This window comes from Muscardinus avellanarius (genome assembly GCF_963383645.1).
Source record: "Muscardinus avellanarius genome assembly, chromosome: 1".
NCBI lineage: Eukaryota > Metazoa > Chordata > Mammalia > Rodentia > Gliridae > Muscardinus > Muscardinus avellanarius.
Window position 1 is genome coordinate 168,387,621 of NC_137786.1, and position 14,008 is coordinate 168,401,628.

Sequence of the window (14,008 nt, forward strand, 5' to 3'; positions counted from 1 at the left end):
CTAAGTTGCTGAGAGCCTCACTAAATAGCTGAGGCTGGCTTTGATTACAAGCACGTGGATTACAAGCGTGCGCCACCACGCCCGGCGTAGACCTAGCTTTTATAATAAAGATTTAGAAAGGTAACTTGCCTGGGTAACTTCACTTTTAGAATTTCTATGATCAGAAATAATGCCTTTCCTTTAACACTCTGAGAGTAATAAGGAAATGAGAATGGGTCCAAACTTCCTTAAAAAGTTTAAGATATGTGCAAATATGAGGTAGCCACCAACTAGCCATATAACCTTATGTAAGTCACTTTACCTTGGGAGAGATTTCCCTTATTTCACATATAGGAAAACTGGCATCCAGCAACATAACTTAAACACAATCTTAAGAGGCTAGTTAGCAAAGATGTGGCCAGAACTCCACATCTATTGACTATTTTCAGCCTGAAACTTGCATTATTATCTGAATTCCAAGTTATTATTCTGCTTAGCTTTTTTTTTTTTTAACTACTGGAAATGGAACCAAGGGCATTCTACCTGAGTTACAAACCCAGTTCCATTTTACTGTTTAGTTTTGTTGCAGTACTGGGGATGAAACCCAGTGGCATTCTAACTCCGAGCTACACCCCCAGCCCTATTTTTTTTTTTTTTTTTTGCGGTACTGGGGATGGAACCCGTCCCCAGTAGCTGAGGCTACCCATGAACCGTGATCCTCCTGTCTCAGCTTCCCAAATATAGGGATTACAAGCACGTGCCACCATGCCCAGCTCCCTATTTTTTATTCTTTATTTTCAAACAAGGTCTTATGAGTTGCAAAGTCCCACCATGCCCAGCTATTATTTATTCTTTATTTTGAAACAGGGTCTCACTGAGTTGCAATGGACCTCACTAAGTAGCTGAGGCTGTCCACAAACCACAATCCTCCAGTCTCAGCCTCCCAAATGCTGGTATTACAAGCATGCACCACCACACCTGGCTATTGTTTATTTTGAAACAGGGTCTCATTAGGTTGTGCAGGACCTCATGTAGCTGGGGCTGGCCATGAACCTGTGATCCTTCTGTTTCAGCCTCCCAAGTACTGGGACAACAAAATATGTGCCACCATGCCAGACTTGGCCATCATTTTTGGATAAGGTTACAGCTGCAGTACAAAGTAAATCATAAAGGCATCAAAAGAAATTTTTAAAAAATAAGATAGGGATGTGGGCATTTCTCATTGATTGAGCACTTGCCTAGCATGTGCAAGGCCCTGGGTTTGATCCCCCTATATCAAAAAAATAAGTACTATTAAAAAAAATCAAGAAGTACTATACTAAGCTGGGCATGGTGGCACACACTTATAATCCCAGTACATGGGTGGCTGAAATAGGATTGCAGTTTCATGGCCAGCCTCTGCTACTTTGTGACACCCTCTGCAATTTAGTGAGACCCTGTTACAAAATAAATAGGGCTAGGGTGTAGCTCAGAAGCAGAATGCACCTGGGTTCCATCAGCAGGCAAACAAAAGTTGTCATTCAAGTATCGATTGAAAAAAATCACTAATTGTGAATAAACACAATACTTTAAAATTATTTCAATATGCATTTAAAAATGTATGAAAGTATGAGCTGGGCGTGGTGGCGCACGCTTGTAATCCCAGCGCTTGGGAGGCTGAGACAGGAGGATTGCACAGGTTCAAAGCCAGCCTCAGCTACTTAGTGAGGCTCTCAGCTACTTAGGTGAGGCTCTCAGCAACTTAGTGAGACCCTGTTTCCAAATAAAATATAAAATGGGTCTGGAAGTGTAGCCCGGAGGTAGAAAGCCCGTGGGTTCCAACCCCAGTACCACAAAAAATAAATAAATAAATAAATAAATAAATAAATAAATAAATAAATAAATAAAAATAAAAATGTATGCAAGTATGAATAAATACCAACTGGCAACTATGTATTTTCAGTTAACTAGGGTATATCTGGAAGGGGTGTGGCAGTAAATATCCAGCAACCTTCTATGACTAGACTGACTGGAAAGACAGTTTAAATAGGAAAAAAAGATGAAAAAGAGAATTATAGACTGGAAAAGCATGAATAATTTCATATTATTTAACTCGGACTAAGGAAGTTCTTTGGCCTCCAAAATTCTAAGAAATCAGCACTATAGTTATTTTATAGCAGATCAGGGCTCAACAGTTATCTAATGTAGCAGGTCTATGAAACACAATTGTATAATACTTCACACTACCTTTAAAGCAAAAACCAAAAAAATCAACAAAAAATAGTGTGTCTGTGGTAAAGAGAGAGGTAAGGGAAGAATACAGAAAGGAGAGAAACTAAGATATTTCTCCAGATATTAAAAGAGCTGAAATCAGTTTGGGGTAATTTCATCCCCAGAAGACACTTATCCAACTTCCCTAGTATGAGAGGTTTTGAAGTGTGTCAAGAACTTCTTTCCAAACAGTATTTTGTTGGCACACACCTGTAATCTCACTACTTAGGAGACTGAGGAAAGAGGAACCCAAGTTTGAGACTAGCCTCATAAACTTGGCTAGACTCTCAGCAACCTACAGACCTTGTTTCAAAATAAAAATTAAAATGGATTAGCCAGGTGTGGTGGCTCACACTTGTAATCCCAGTACTTGGGAGGCTAAAAATAGGAGGATCGCAGGTTGACGACCAACCTTAGCAACCTTGTGAGGCCCTCTGAAACTTAGTGAGACACTGTTTCAGAATAAAGAATAAAAAAAATAAGTTTGAGGGTATAGCTCAGAGGTAGAATGACTCTGGGTTCAATCCCCAGTACAACAAAAAAATAAAAAAAAAATAGGGGCCAGGCGTGGTGGCGCACAGTTGTAATCCCAGAGCTTAGAAGGCTGAGACAAGAGGATCAGACAGGTTCAAAGCCAGCCTCAGCTACTTAGTGAGGCTCTCAGCAACTTAGTGAGACCTTGTTTCAAAATAAAATATAAAATAAGTCTGGGAGTATAGACCCTAGGTAGAAAAGCCCCTGGGTTCCACCCTCAGTACCACAAAAAATAAAAATAAATTAAAAATCCTGGAGTATAGCTTGAAGGTAGAATGCCCCTGGGTTCAATCCCTAGTCACACACACAAACACATTCTTTCCAATCTATTAAAAAAAAAAAAAAAAAAAAAAAACTATGCCCTAAAAACTATTCTCAAACCCTATAAACACTAAAACGTTTAGAAAAACTAAAACAGACTCACCTGTTGCGATGTCTGAATATTTCCTACTGATAATGGAGCAGGTAAATTGCCAAAGTTTCCAAAATGAGAACCCTGAAGATTCTTCTCATCAAAATAGTGTCCAGAAGGTCTGTTAAGGGGATTTGAGAAACTCTGGTTTCCAGGGCCATGTGGTCCATTAAAATTTGGTCCTTGAGGTGAATCAAATATTTGTTCATGTCTTTGGAACTGTAGTCCTTGGGATGGGGCGTTAAATGCACTGCCAGGTGGATCACTGTATGGACCAGTCTGATTGAAAGGTACTGATTCAAGCCTTTGTGAAGGATGATTGTCAAATCGTGTGCCTTGTAGACCAAGAGGAATATCAAACCTTGATGCTTGCTGGTGTTGTGGACCATCAAATCTTTGAGGTATGCCATCAAATCTTGGCTGAACTTGCTGTCCAGGTGGTCCATCAAACCTCTGTGGACCTGGCTGACCAGGAGTTCTTTCAAATCTAGGACCTGGCTGACCATGCAATCCATCAAATCTTGGCAAGAGTGATGGTTGACCTGGCTGCCCATCAAACCTTAAGGCATGTCCTTCAAATCTTGGACCACCTTGACCCAGAGGCCCTTCAATTCTGAGACCACCTCCTGGTACAGAAGGTCCTTCAAACCTCATTCCACCTCCTTGTTGGACTAAAGGTCCTTCAAACCTGATTCCAACCCCTGGTTGACCATGTGGACCCTCAAACCTAAGGTTCCCACCAAGTTGATTATGTTGTCCTTCAAATCTCAGACCACCTACTGACTGACCATGGGGGCCTTCAAACCTCATTCCAACACCTTGCTGTAGCAAAGGACCCTCGAATCTGATCCCACCTCCTGGTTGACCATGAGGTCCATCAAACCTAATTGCAGCCCCTGATGGACCATGACCCCCCTCAAATCTAAGTCCGCCTACAGGCTGACCTCGGGGATTATCAAATCTAAGACCACCCACAAGCTGACCATGAGGTCCCTCAAACCTTAAACCACCCATGGGTTGACCACGATGTCCTTCAAATCTGAGACCACCCACAGGCTGAGCCCCTGGTCCTTCAAATCGCAAACCACCTGCGGATCCCTCAAACCTCAGACCAGGGGAACCTTCAAACCGAAAGCCACCTCCTCCTGCTTGACCAATTGGCCCCTCAAATCGCAGAGGGGTCCCTACTGGTCCTGGAGGACCCTCAAATCTCAAAGGGCACCCACCTCCTAGCTGACCTTGTGGTCCCTCAAATCTCAAAGGGCCTCCTCCCCCCATTTGTCCTGGTGACCCATCAAATCGAAGAGAACCTGGTGTAGGAGGTCCATCAATTCTAGGGCTTAATTTATTAGGTCCTTCAAAAATCATCTTGGTTGGGCCATCTCTCGTTACCGATGGCCTGCTAGGTCCATCAAATAATGGTCTGTCTTCAGCTAAAGCCGTAAGTCGCTGGTTTGTGTCAAGGCCAGCAAATCTTGATGCTGGGCTGTCTACAAATGGTTTGTCTGAATCTTCATATCTAGGTCGCTTAAGTGGAAAACGATCATTGAACGGAGATCTCTGCTCTTCTCGTACACCTTTTAAAATGAAAAGAAAAATTCACTAAAATTTAAGTTTACATCAAATTGTATTAAAGTGTTCTTTTTCTATTCATGTGAATGTTTATATCCAAAGATATAAAAACTATCTCACTATATTAGAGGGGAAGGAAGAGAAAGACAGCTTCAAGCAGCAAGATGCCCTCTACATTCAGGAAACATTTGCTAAAAAAAAAAAATCCCCACTCTGACAATGTATTATTTGAGAGCAAGTTTTTTAACCTCTCTAGTTTTGTCTCCTATCTGTAAAATGGGGATAATATATCGCATTGGTTTGTCATCAAATGTATATAAAAAGAGCCTAGTTAAGTCCCTGACATACAACTAGCCTCATAAATATTGGCTCCCTTCCCTTCCAGAGGGGAAAAGGTTAACAAAACAGACGAACCAAAAAAAAAAAAAAAAAAAAAAGGTACTCTAAACAGTAATAAAGTCCATCCCCACTTAGCTTGTTCATTTTCCCTGCACTGCTGTGAGATTCAATAGGCATAATCTGATTTAACTTTTTCTACCTTTAGCAGAGACTTGCTCGTCATGTCTTCTCCGGCCCTCATGGGGTGAAAGATTCTCAGCATAAGTACGACTCCCAGATATAGGAGAAAGACGTCTTGCTCTTTCACTAAATTGTTCTTTTCTGTCAAACTGTGCTCCACTATTCCTACTTGCATGTTTACTTTTGGATGGCTCACATTCTATTCCAGACAACAAGGCATCAGTCAAAGGGTAGTCAAAAATATCAGGATCTAAGAGATCAAGTCTTGGAAATGAATGCTGAACCTGTGTCCTTTTCAGTTTTGCTTTATGTTCATAGTAGGTTAATTCAGCATCAGATAAGAGAGGTTTCTTTTTTAATCCACCTTTATTTTCTTCTGTAGGACTATCCCGTACACTGCATCTATGTTTACCTTCTTGATACTGAAATAGCTGTCGAATTTGATGCACAACAACAAGGAACTCATCCTGTGTAATTTCACCAGAAGCTAAACGTTCACTCGTCTGCATGGGATGATAAAAAGAAAATTAAGTATTTTAAATATGAAAAGTACTTATAGAAGTACAAAAGAGAATAAGGACTACAAGAAATTAATCATAGTAACTACCTTTTGAAGTAATTCTCTTTTGCTTGCAAGAGTTAACTCTTTAGGTATCTGAAGATTGGCATCTACACTTAATCGATGTTGCTGCTTTGGGGCTCGAGGTGACAAGATTCCTTTAGTGCTTGACCAGCTCTCCCTATGTCTCAGATGAGGAGATTTACTATGGTCATCACCCTGTTGTAAGCTGAAACCATAAAAGCAGTACATTACTTCAAAGTTTTTTTAAAAAAATACTCAGGACCATATTTAAGGATCCCTTAAAAAGAATCTGATTAAAATAAATACATGTAACCATAAAAGTCAGTCAGATATGAATTTTCAGAATTCAGGAATATCAGATACAAATTCTGATTATTGCATGTCCTGGACTACAGCCTTAGTTAGATGAATTACTAAATCTTTCTCTAAACTTCTGTAAAATAGGAATAATGAAGTCTAACCCACAGAGTTTTTTTTTTTTTTTTTTTTTTTTTTTTGGTGGTACTGGGGGTGGAACCCAGAGGCTTTCTACCTCCGGGCTATACTCCCAGATCCATTTTATATTTTATTTGGAAACAGGGTCTCACTAAGTTGCTGAGAGCCTCACTAAGTAGCTGAGGCTGGCTTCGAACCTGCGTGATCCTCCTGTCTCAGCCTCCCAAGCACAGGGATTACAAGCGTGCGCCACCACGCCCGGGCAAGCCCACAGAGTTTTAAGAACTAAATGGTTAAGATTTTAACACCTAATAAGCATTTCTAATTTTTAAATTAACAATGTCTTTTAAATGCATAATATTATAGTACTTGATCAAAAATGTTATCATACCTTTTCTTTTCTTCCCAACCAGATTTCCATCTTTTGGCAGATTTAGAACTTTGCCAATTTTCTATATTCTCCTTTGGTTCAGTGCCCAATTTTGTAGAATGTTGATTTGTAGTGTCTTGTGGTCGTTCTTCTTCAGTCTTTTTCATTCGCCTTGGATCTCGAACATCCTGTTTAGTACTTCTCTTAGCATTTCTCTCTTCCCTGCAAAGTGGTGTAAACTCTTCCATATGTGACTGCTTAATTCCTGACTGGCGAATCTTCCCAGGTTTTGGCGTGGAAGTTGGAGACATACTTCTTTGCCTTCGTTTAGGTGACCGCCTATCTCTTCTCTTTGGGGAATGAATGATTGGTGATCGAGACTTGGGTGATCTCGATCTTGATCGTTTCCTAGTACTCGATCTCCCGGGTTTTGTCCCCTGTTTTTCCGGTTCTTCTGTGATTGTATCCTGTTTCTGTACAATGCCATTTATGATTTTATTTCTACTTCCAATCAGTCTGTGGTCAGATGATTTCATGTGCTCATCTTTATCTTTTTTTTCTGCAGTTTTTCGCTTCTCTTTTACATCATCATCTTTACCATCGGTCTTATCCTGAAGATGTTTTTTTAATCGTGGATCTCTCTTGTTCATATCAGACAATCTCACACTTTCAGATTCTTGACTTTTCAAATCTTTTGTGTGAGATACTTTGTTTTTCAAAGGTGATGGTGATTTAGATTTAGATTTAGATTTACAATCTAATTGGTCAAGTTCTTTTTTGGTTATTTTTTCACCTGATTTATTTTTTTCTTGCTTGGATGAATTTAGTTTTTCACAGGGTACAGTTTTACTTGTCTTAATATCAGGCTGACTCAATGTGTTCATTAGGAATTCTTTCCTGTGGCTTTGATCTTTTCCATGAGAAGAATGTTGGCTCATCCTGTTAAGACGGGGATCTCGATTCGTTCCTTTCAAATCCTGAATTTGTAAGGGTGGACATGGACGACTTTTCTCAGGCTGCACAGGAAGTTGATGGGGAGCTTTAACTGCCATAGGGGGAATTTGTGAAACATGTAATTTGGATGGTGCTGATCCAGGGCCCAAGTTGGATGTCTCCTGCTGAACACTAAGAGAAACTGCCTGAAATACAAAATAAATGTTCATGTTAATAGTATAAAGCATTCAGATTATTTCGATTTCCTAACATTAATAGAATATAGTGCTGTATTCAATAAACCTATTTACTCAATACTATACTTATATATTTCTAGTGTGTAAGTATAATGGAAAGAAAAGCAGTCTGGTACTTCCTACTCAGCCTTTACATTTTTGAATCTCAAAATAGAATTTTAAAATTTTTTTAAAATTCCTCCCTCTTCCTAACTATTCAGGATTCTAAACCAGATTGAGACTAAAAACTGCTAAATCGCTAAATTCCATGTCATAAAATTTAGTTTTTCTAGAGTAGAGAACTTATAAAATTCTGTCTTCCTGTAACTCGACACAAATAAGCCCAGGTGCTAAGTAAAATAAGTTAGAATGGAATCATCCACGTATAAAAATACATATTCTTTCAGGTTTCATTAATTTTGATGGCTTTTCCCTTGCAGATTTTTCTTTTGTTGTCTGATTTGTTCATGAAACTCAAACATTAAAAGACTACACAAAAAACATTCACAATGAAATACCTACTATCTTGAGACTGAAATATATCCACATTAATATAATGGTGAAACAAAACTAAGGTGCTATCTGATAGAAATAAAACAATTTGGAGAAAGCAGTATAGTTATAATGAAGTGAGTTTTCCAATAAAGATAAAAAATTTGATCTAATATATAAGTGCATCAAACTACCACGAAAGTAGGAAAATACAGTACCCATAAAATATTAATTCAAGTACAAAAAATACTTCCCTATTGGGTTTCGTAAGTTTAAAATACTTAAAATAACCAAATCAACCATACTTACCAATTGTGCCTTAGCTTGTTCTAGCTCAAGCTCTAGCTTTTTCTGCTGAAGTTCTAACAACTGTTTTTGTTTTGCCAGTAACTGCTGCCGTATTAGTTGTTCTTGGGTAAGATTCTTTTGTATATCAGGTACAATTGGAGGAGTGGAGATGCTGGGGGAACTGACCACTGTACCAGGTGTTGAAGGCTCCTCTGGCTGTAAGAAAAAACACTTTGTTAAGAAAAATATATTATAGCTAAAAAGGAAGCTAAGGGATGACTAAAGATTATCAGCTTAACTCTTAATAATATTCATGGTCATAGCAAATTATTTAAAAGCACTAGCACACAGAAAACTTTCTAAGAATTTAAAGCCCAAAATAAATGTCACGTAACTGGTAGATAAGAGTCTTAAATAAAATTTTTTTGTTTTCAAATTGAACATGATTCAGCAGTTCTGTTTTTGCTTTTTAGCAATAAGTTCTAAGTTAAAATTTGATAGTTAAAAGTATAAGTATATACCATTCATATGAAAACTTACCGATTTATTTAAAAATTTGGGATTCACATGGATGCTAGATGTATTCACATTGGGGGGTAGAGGTTTAATAGGCCAAGCAGGATCTAATGAATTGACTCTGACATCCAGGGCATAAAGCTTCTTCAAAGGGAATATTTCATCCCATGTGGAACGTAACTTAAATAAACTTTTTCTAGTATTTTCATCCACCTAGAACAATAGAATAAATCTATGGCTTGTTAAGTTACTATAGAATGTTTTATAAATTAAGTAGAAAACTACATGAAGATGCACTACTTCCCATATAGAACTATACTATTTGCAAATATTCAGAACAGCAATTATTAAAGGTGCATTTGGCTTACCTATCTCTCATGCAGGCAAAATAGGTAAGTATTTTTATTTTTTAAAGTACAAAAGGTTTCCACATTTTGGAGTTTGGTATATTTCTATTATTACTCCAACTTTGGACAAAAATATAAAGCAATTAGAAAATGGCTTACCAGATGCCTTAAATTTCTAAAATAATTTATATAGTAGTATGAAGTTAAAATTATGACAAAACTATCTCAATAGCCAATCTAATAATGTGATATATGACTGGTACCTACAAAAAGCTATTTCTGGTATGGAAGGTATTCTAATAATTTAAATTCACAGTCTTAATCACTGATAAGCTTGTTTGTATAACTTATTCACTCCCATTTATGGTGGGCTTAGCAACAAATTGTAAAAAAATTTAGCCATCAGAGAAACCTAGTACTTAGATAACCAATTTTTAATTTTAGGACAATAAAGCTTTGTATTAATACCTTTAGATAATGTTTATTATAAGATTATTTTTATCAACTACTATTATGACCCAGTTTAGATTCAGTAAAGGTATGCTTCCAAACATTCAAATAATTTGAACATACTGAAATTGAAAACACAGGCTGGCTAACTTCCCAAAATTCCTTAAAGCTGCCTTCTTCTTAGACTAAAACCTCAAGTAAAGCAGTATTTAACAAAGACCTACAAACACACTATTAACACACTTTCTAGGGCTATCTGAAATACAGCTTTCCAAATTTCTTCTCTAGATACTATTTAACTTTTTTTTAAATTAGTTTCTAAGTAAAATGTAAATACTAAGAGTTTTTCTTAAAAATTCTAATTTTACAAATTTGGCAACCTGTAAAATATGTCCAGACACAAGTGCATCTAACTAAAAGAACTACCACCATTTGTTAGGAAATAATCTTTCAACATAAATATCTTCTAAGTGCCCTTTGCTCAATGTGAAAGATAAAAGCCTATCAGGCATAGAATTAAGTCAACTAATTCCTCTTTCTCAACACAATACTCTATTACTCAAACTATCAGATACAATGTTACAAAAGGAATTTCCAATCCCTAGCTATGAAAATTAACAAGCCTTTATCCTAAACACTAAAGAGGAAAAGGTATTTCCAAAATAACCTAAAGCAATTAACTGGTCCACCAGTCACAAATGCCTATAACATTCATAATAAACAAATATATACTTGAACAAAGTTAACAAAAGAAAAAATGTGTCCAGATAGAAAAAAAAATTCAGCACTTCAGGAATCAGTCATAGATTGAGACACAATGCAGGATTATGCTTTTTCCCACTCAACACCAGAAATGTAAACAACAAAATCTAAAGTACTTTTGTCATTTTTAGATCTTTTTGCTCATATTCTAGTGATGAACCAGATCAATCAAATAAACAATGCTCATTTTTTTAAAAAAAAGTCCAATTCTAAGACTGAATAAAAACATTGTTCTTGAATGGATAATGTAAAACCCTAGGATCTGCTTTAAAGACCTAAAAAACAGCATTAGCCAATTTCCTTAAAAGATAGTTGTCAATAAATAACCAGTATAAAACATTTCACCACCCAAGAAAACCCAACACAAAGCAAGTATTTATTTAATCAGGAACACATTTTTTTAAAAAATCAAGTTTCTAAATGCATATATACCTTTTCAAAAACACAAATAAATGTTGCAACTAGATTTTTAGTAAAGGCAGTGAGATACTCTCTTCCAACGTTTTTCACGATAGAATCCATAAGGTACATAACAGGAAGCTTCTCTGAGGAAGGAGCCTGAGGTAATAAAAAGAAACTGAGAAGTTTAGTATAATGAATTACTACCAAATAATTAATTTTAAAAGTGAGTTTTAAAACTTACAGACCTCCACTTTTGTTGGTACTAAATACTTTTGTATGACATATTAACCTTTATGAAGTTTAAGTGTTCAAGTCTAATCTCTTACAATGATCTTTAGCTGGGCACACAAAAGCTCAGTATTATCAGAAAGAAAAAACAGAATTTCTAGAACTCATTAACACTCAGTGGAATTTCAGGTGTATGTGGCAAAAAGACCTGTGTTTTAAGTGATAATAAAAAGGGAGATAAAATTATTTTTTGTATAATCCAAGTGTCAGTTTGGGACCCATGTTAATTTATAATAGTGTGCCTAGATTCAGTGAAGACCTCTGGTAAAAACCCTAATTTCATAGACATATTTTATATGTTAAAACCTACAAAACTTCTGTTACCTGTAAAGTCATTAAGATTACTTCTTTATAATCCAAATGACCAAAGAAACTAAATACACTTCTCATAAGAAAGTTAAACCTTGCACATGAACATGCAGGAAGGTGCAAGTTTTTTACTGATACAAGAAAAACTGGATGGAGCAGCCGCTGAGTCATGTAAATCAGGTTGAACTTGACTCTGGAAACCTGGATTTGTCCTGAAGATTTTCTTCACAGCACAGACTCTCCGTCGAAATATTTTTCCTCTGACATGCACAAACCAAGGGTTCTAAATTTGTGCAGCGCCAGTATGGTGATGCTGATAAAGGTAGTAACCCTTTCCAATGTAATGGTGCCCCAGTTCCACTGCAATGCCTACCCACCACTGGCTTCTAGAAGGCACAGCAAGCTTCCAGAAAGCATCAGCAGGTTCACAGACTTGTTGAGGAGCATTAAGACACACGATATAATCTAAGTGTTTACTATGACTCTACAGGGGCATCCAGGATTTAAAAAACAAAAATTTAGGTCATCCCCATTTACCCACCCCACATGTATAGAAATTTTAGCCTGAACAACCCTAACCCACAGCTACCTGTAGCTAGAGTAGGCTCACAGTTCTGGAGCGCATACAATGCCATCATACTTCACAAAACCAATTGCCCATACAAGTGTGTGGAAATGCTCTTGCTTCTGATAACACCTTTACGACCAAAGTTGGCTAAAGAAACCTTTGAAAAACTTTATATTCCTTTAAGGTACTAATAAGAGTTCACTAGACCACTGCATGTGAGTAAACTATTAAGTGCCAACATGTCAAGTGCTTTATTGCTGTGTTCTTGCCTTACCATGTCGTTTTATACCATTTAAGTTATTATTGTACTTATGAAGACAAATAGGCCCTCTTTTAACACCAAAATCTGTTCAGCAGGCTAATTTTTTTGTTTAAGTGAAGTTCTTTTATGTAATATTCTTTTTTGCTACTGCTACCTTATGCGAAGTGTCTAAGTGTGAATCCTTAAATTTTAATGCTGAGATGCTAAATAAAGGACACAAACATTCACCTCCAGAAGCACAAAACCAAGCCAGTTTGCTACCAAATGAACGGAAACCCTCCCCTCACCCTCAACCCCAACCCAGATTAAGATAGTTCCCCCCAGTGAAGTTTACATCTTTGCCTCACTCTGGCTTTACAAAAATAACCAGAAAATGTGTGCCCCCAAAAATTTTTTTCCAGCAAAGAGTCCATCTATTTTCACCACTCTGTGTATCGAAGAATACACAAATACAAGTTTTATGTGGTCATTATATGCAGTATTTAGTTTTCAGTTCTGGAAGGTCTTCTGGATCCATTAAAAACCAGCAAGCAACTGTTGAGTGACAACCTGAGCTAAATATTAGGTGCAGTGAAATAATACCCAAAATACAAGGTGATTCAATTTCAAAAATTGCTTTCTCAAAATTGCAAGCGCTGGTTTTTTTTTTAAAGGCATTTATTGTTAAGCTAAGCCTTTAATAAGGCAAAAACTAGTTTTCATGTCCAACATGTTTGTAGTACAAGGGGAAAAAAAGTATGTTGAATATAAGGAATGCTTCCTTTCTAAATATCGTACATTAAAAAAATAACTTTCACACATTCACAGAAGAGGTGAATGAAGACTTGTATTTTAGCTGTCAAAATGAACTAAATCAACTTGTTAAGCCCTTAAAAATAAAAAATAAACTTTTTTTTCCCTCTTTAAATTAAGGTATGAAAGGACCACCTGAAACCGTGTATCTTGTGAACAGATTTGCCCAAAAGAGTGGATGGAACCTAAAGAAGAATGAACCCAAGTCACTTAAAGACTTTTGTTTAAAACACACAACCACGTAGATAAAAATAATTCTTGGAAACAAATTCTAGACCTTACAAAGGTAAATAAAAAAGACAAATACATATTTTATATGTTTTATTCACAAATTTTATAATACCAGTCACACATTTCAAAACCATTTATTAGAGTCAGACCACTCAGTTTTACACTAGACAGAAACCGTCTCTAAACAATATATCGGTGGTTGTTGTTAAAGTGGCCTTTTAAAAGGGGTTCACTCTGCTAAAAGGAGGCTCATCCTGATGACTGCAATCACTAACAACTAGAAAAAACTAAACCTTAAGTACAAGCTTGAAAAATAACTTAAAACGTAGCACTGGGAAGCTATTGAAACTCATGATTAACTAAGTTTAACAGTAACTTTACTTAAATGACATTGCTCCCACAAGAATCCACAGAAGAGGAAGACTACAGGTTAATGTAAGGTGGCAAAGGACCACTTCTGTCAAGGGGTGAAGAAAAA

General features: G+C 36.8%; 1 protein-coding gene across 4 annotated transcripts in view; it reads right to left on the reverse strand.

The window, feature by feature from the left end:
* The window catches only part of PCF11 (PCF11 cleavage and polyadenylation factor subunit), a gene marked incomplete at both ends in the record, with an annotated part of 29,889 nt that overhangs the window by 14,838 nt on the left and 1,043 nt on the right, over window positions 1-14,008 (reverse strand). For 2 of the 4 annotated variants that reach the window (XM_080712023.1, XM_080712022.1), the window contains 7 exons: window positions 3,188-4,752; window positions 5,679-5,769; window positions 5,874-6,054; window positions 6,676-7,793; window positions 8,625-8,819; window positions 9,144-9,332; window positions 11,111-11,236. In XM_080712023.1, coding sequence (XP_080568149.1) covers window positions 3,188-4,752; window positions 5,679-5,769; window positions 5,874-6,054; window positions 6,676-7,793; window positions 8,625-8,819; window positions 9,144-9,332; window positions 11,111-11,236 — 3,465 coding nt within the window. Of the gene's footprint in view, window positions 1-3,187; window positions 4,753-5,285; window positions 5,770-5,873; window positions 6,055-6,675; window positions 7,794-8,624; window positions 8,820-9,143; window positions 9,333-11,110; window positions 11,237-14,008 lie in introns of all 4 variants that reach the window. The other 2 variants (XM_080712021.1, XM_080712020.1) reach the window with 1 other exon arrangement.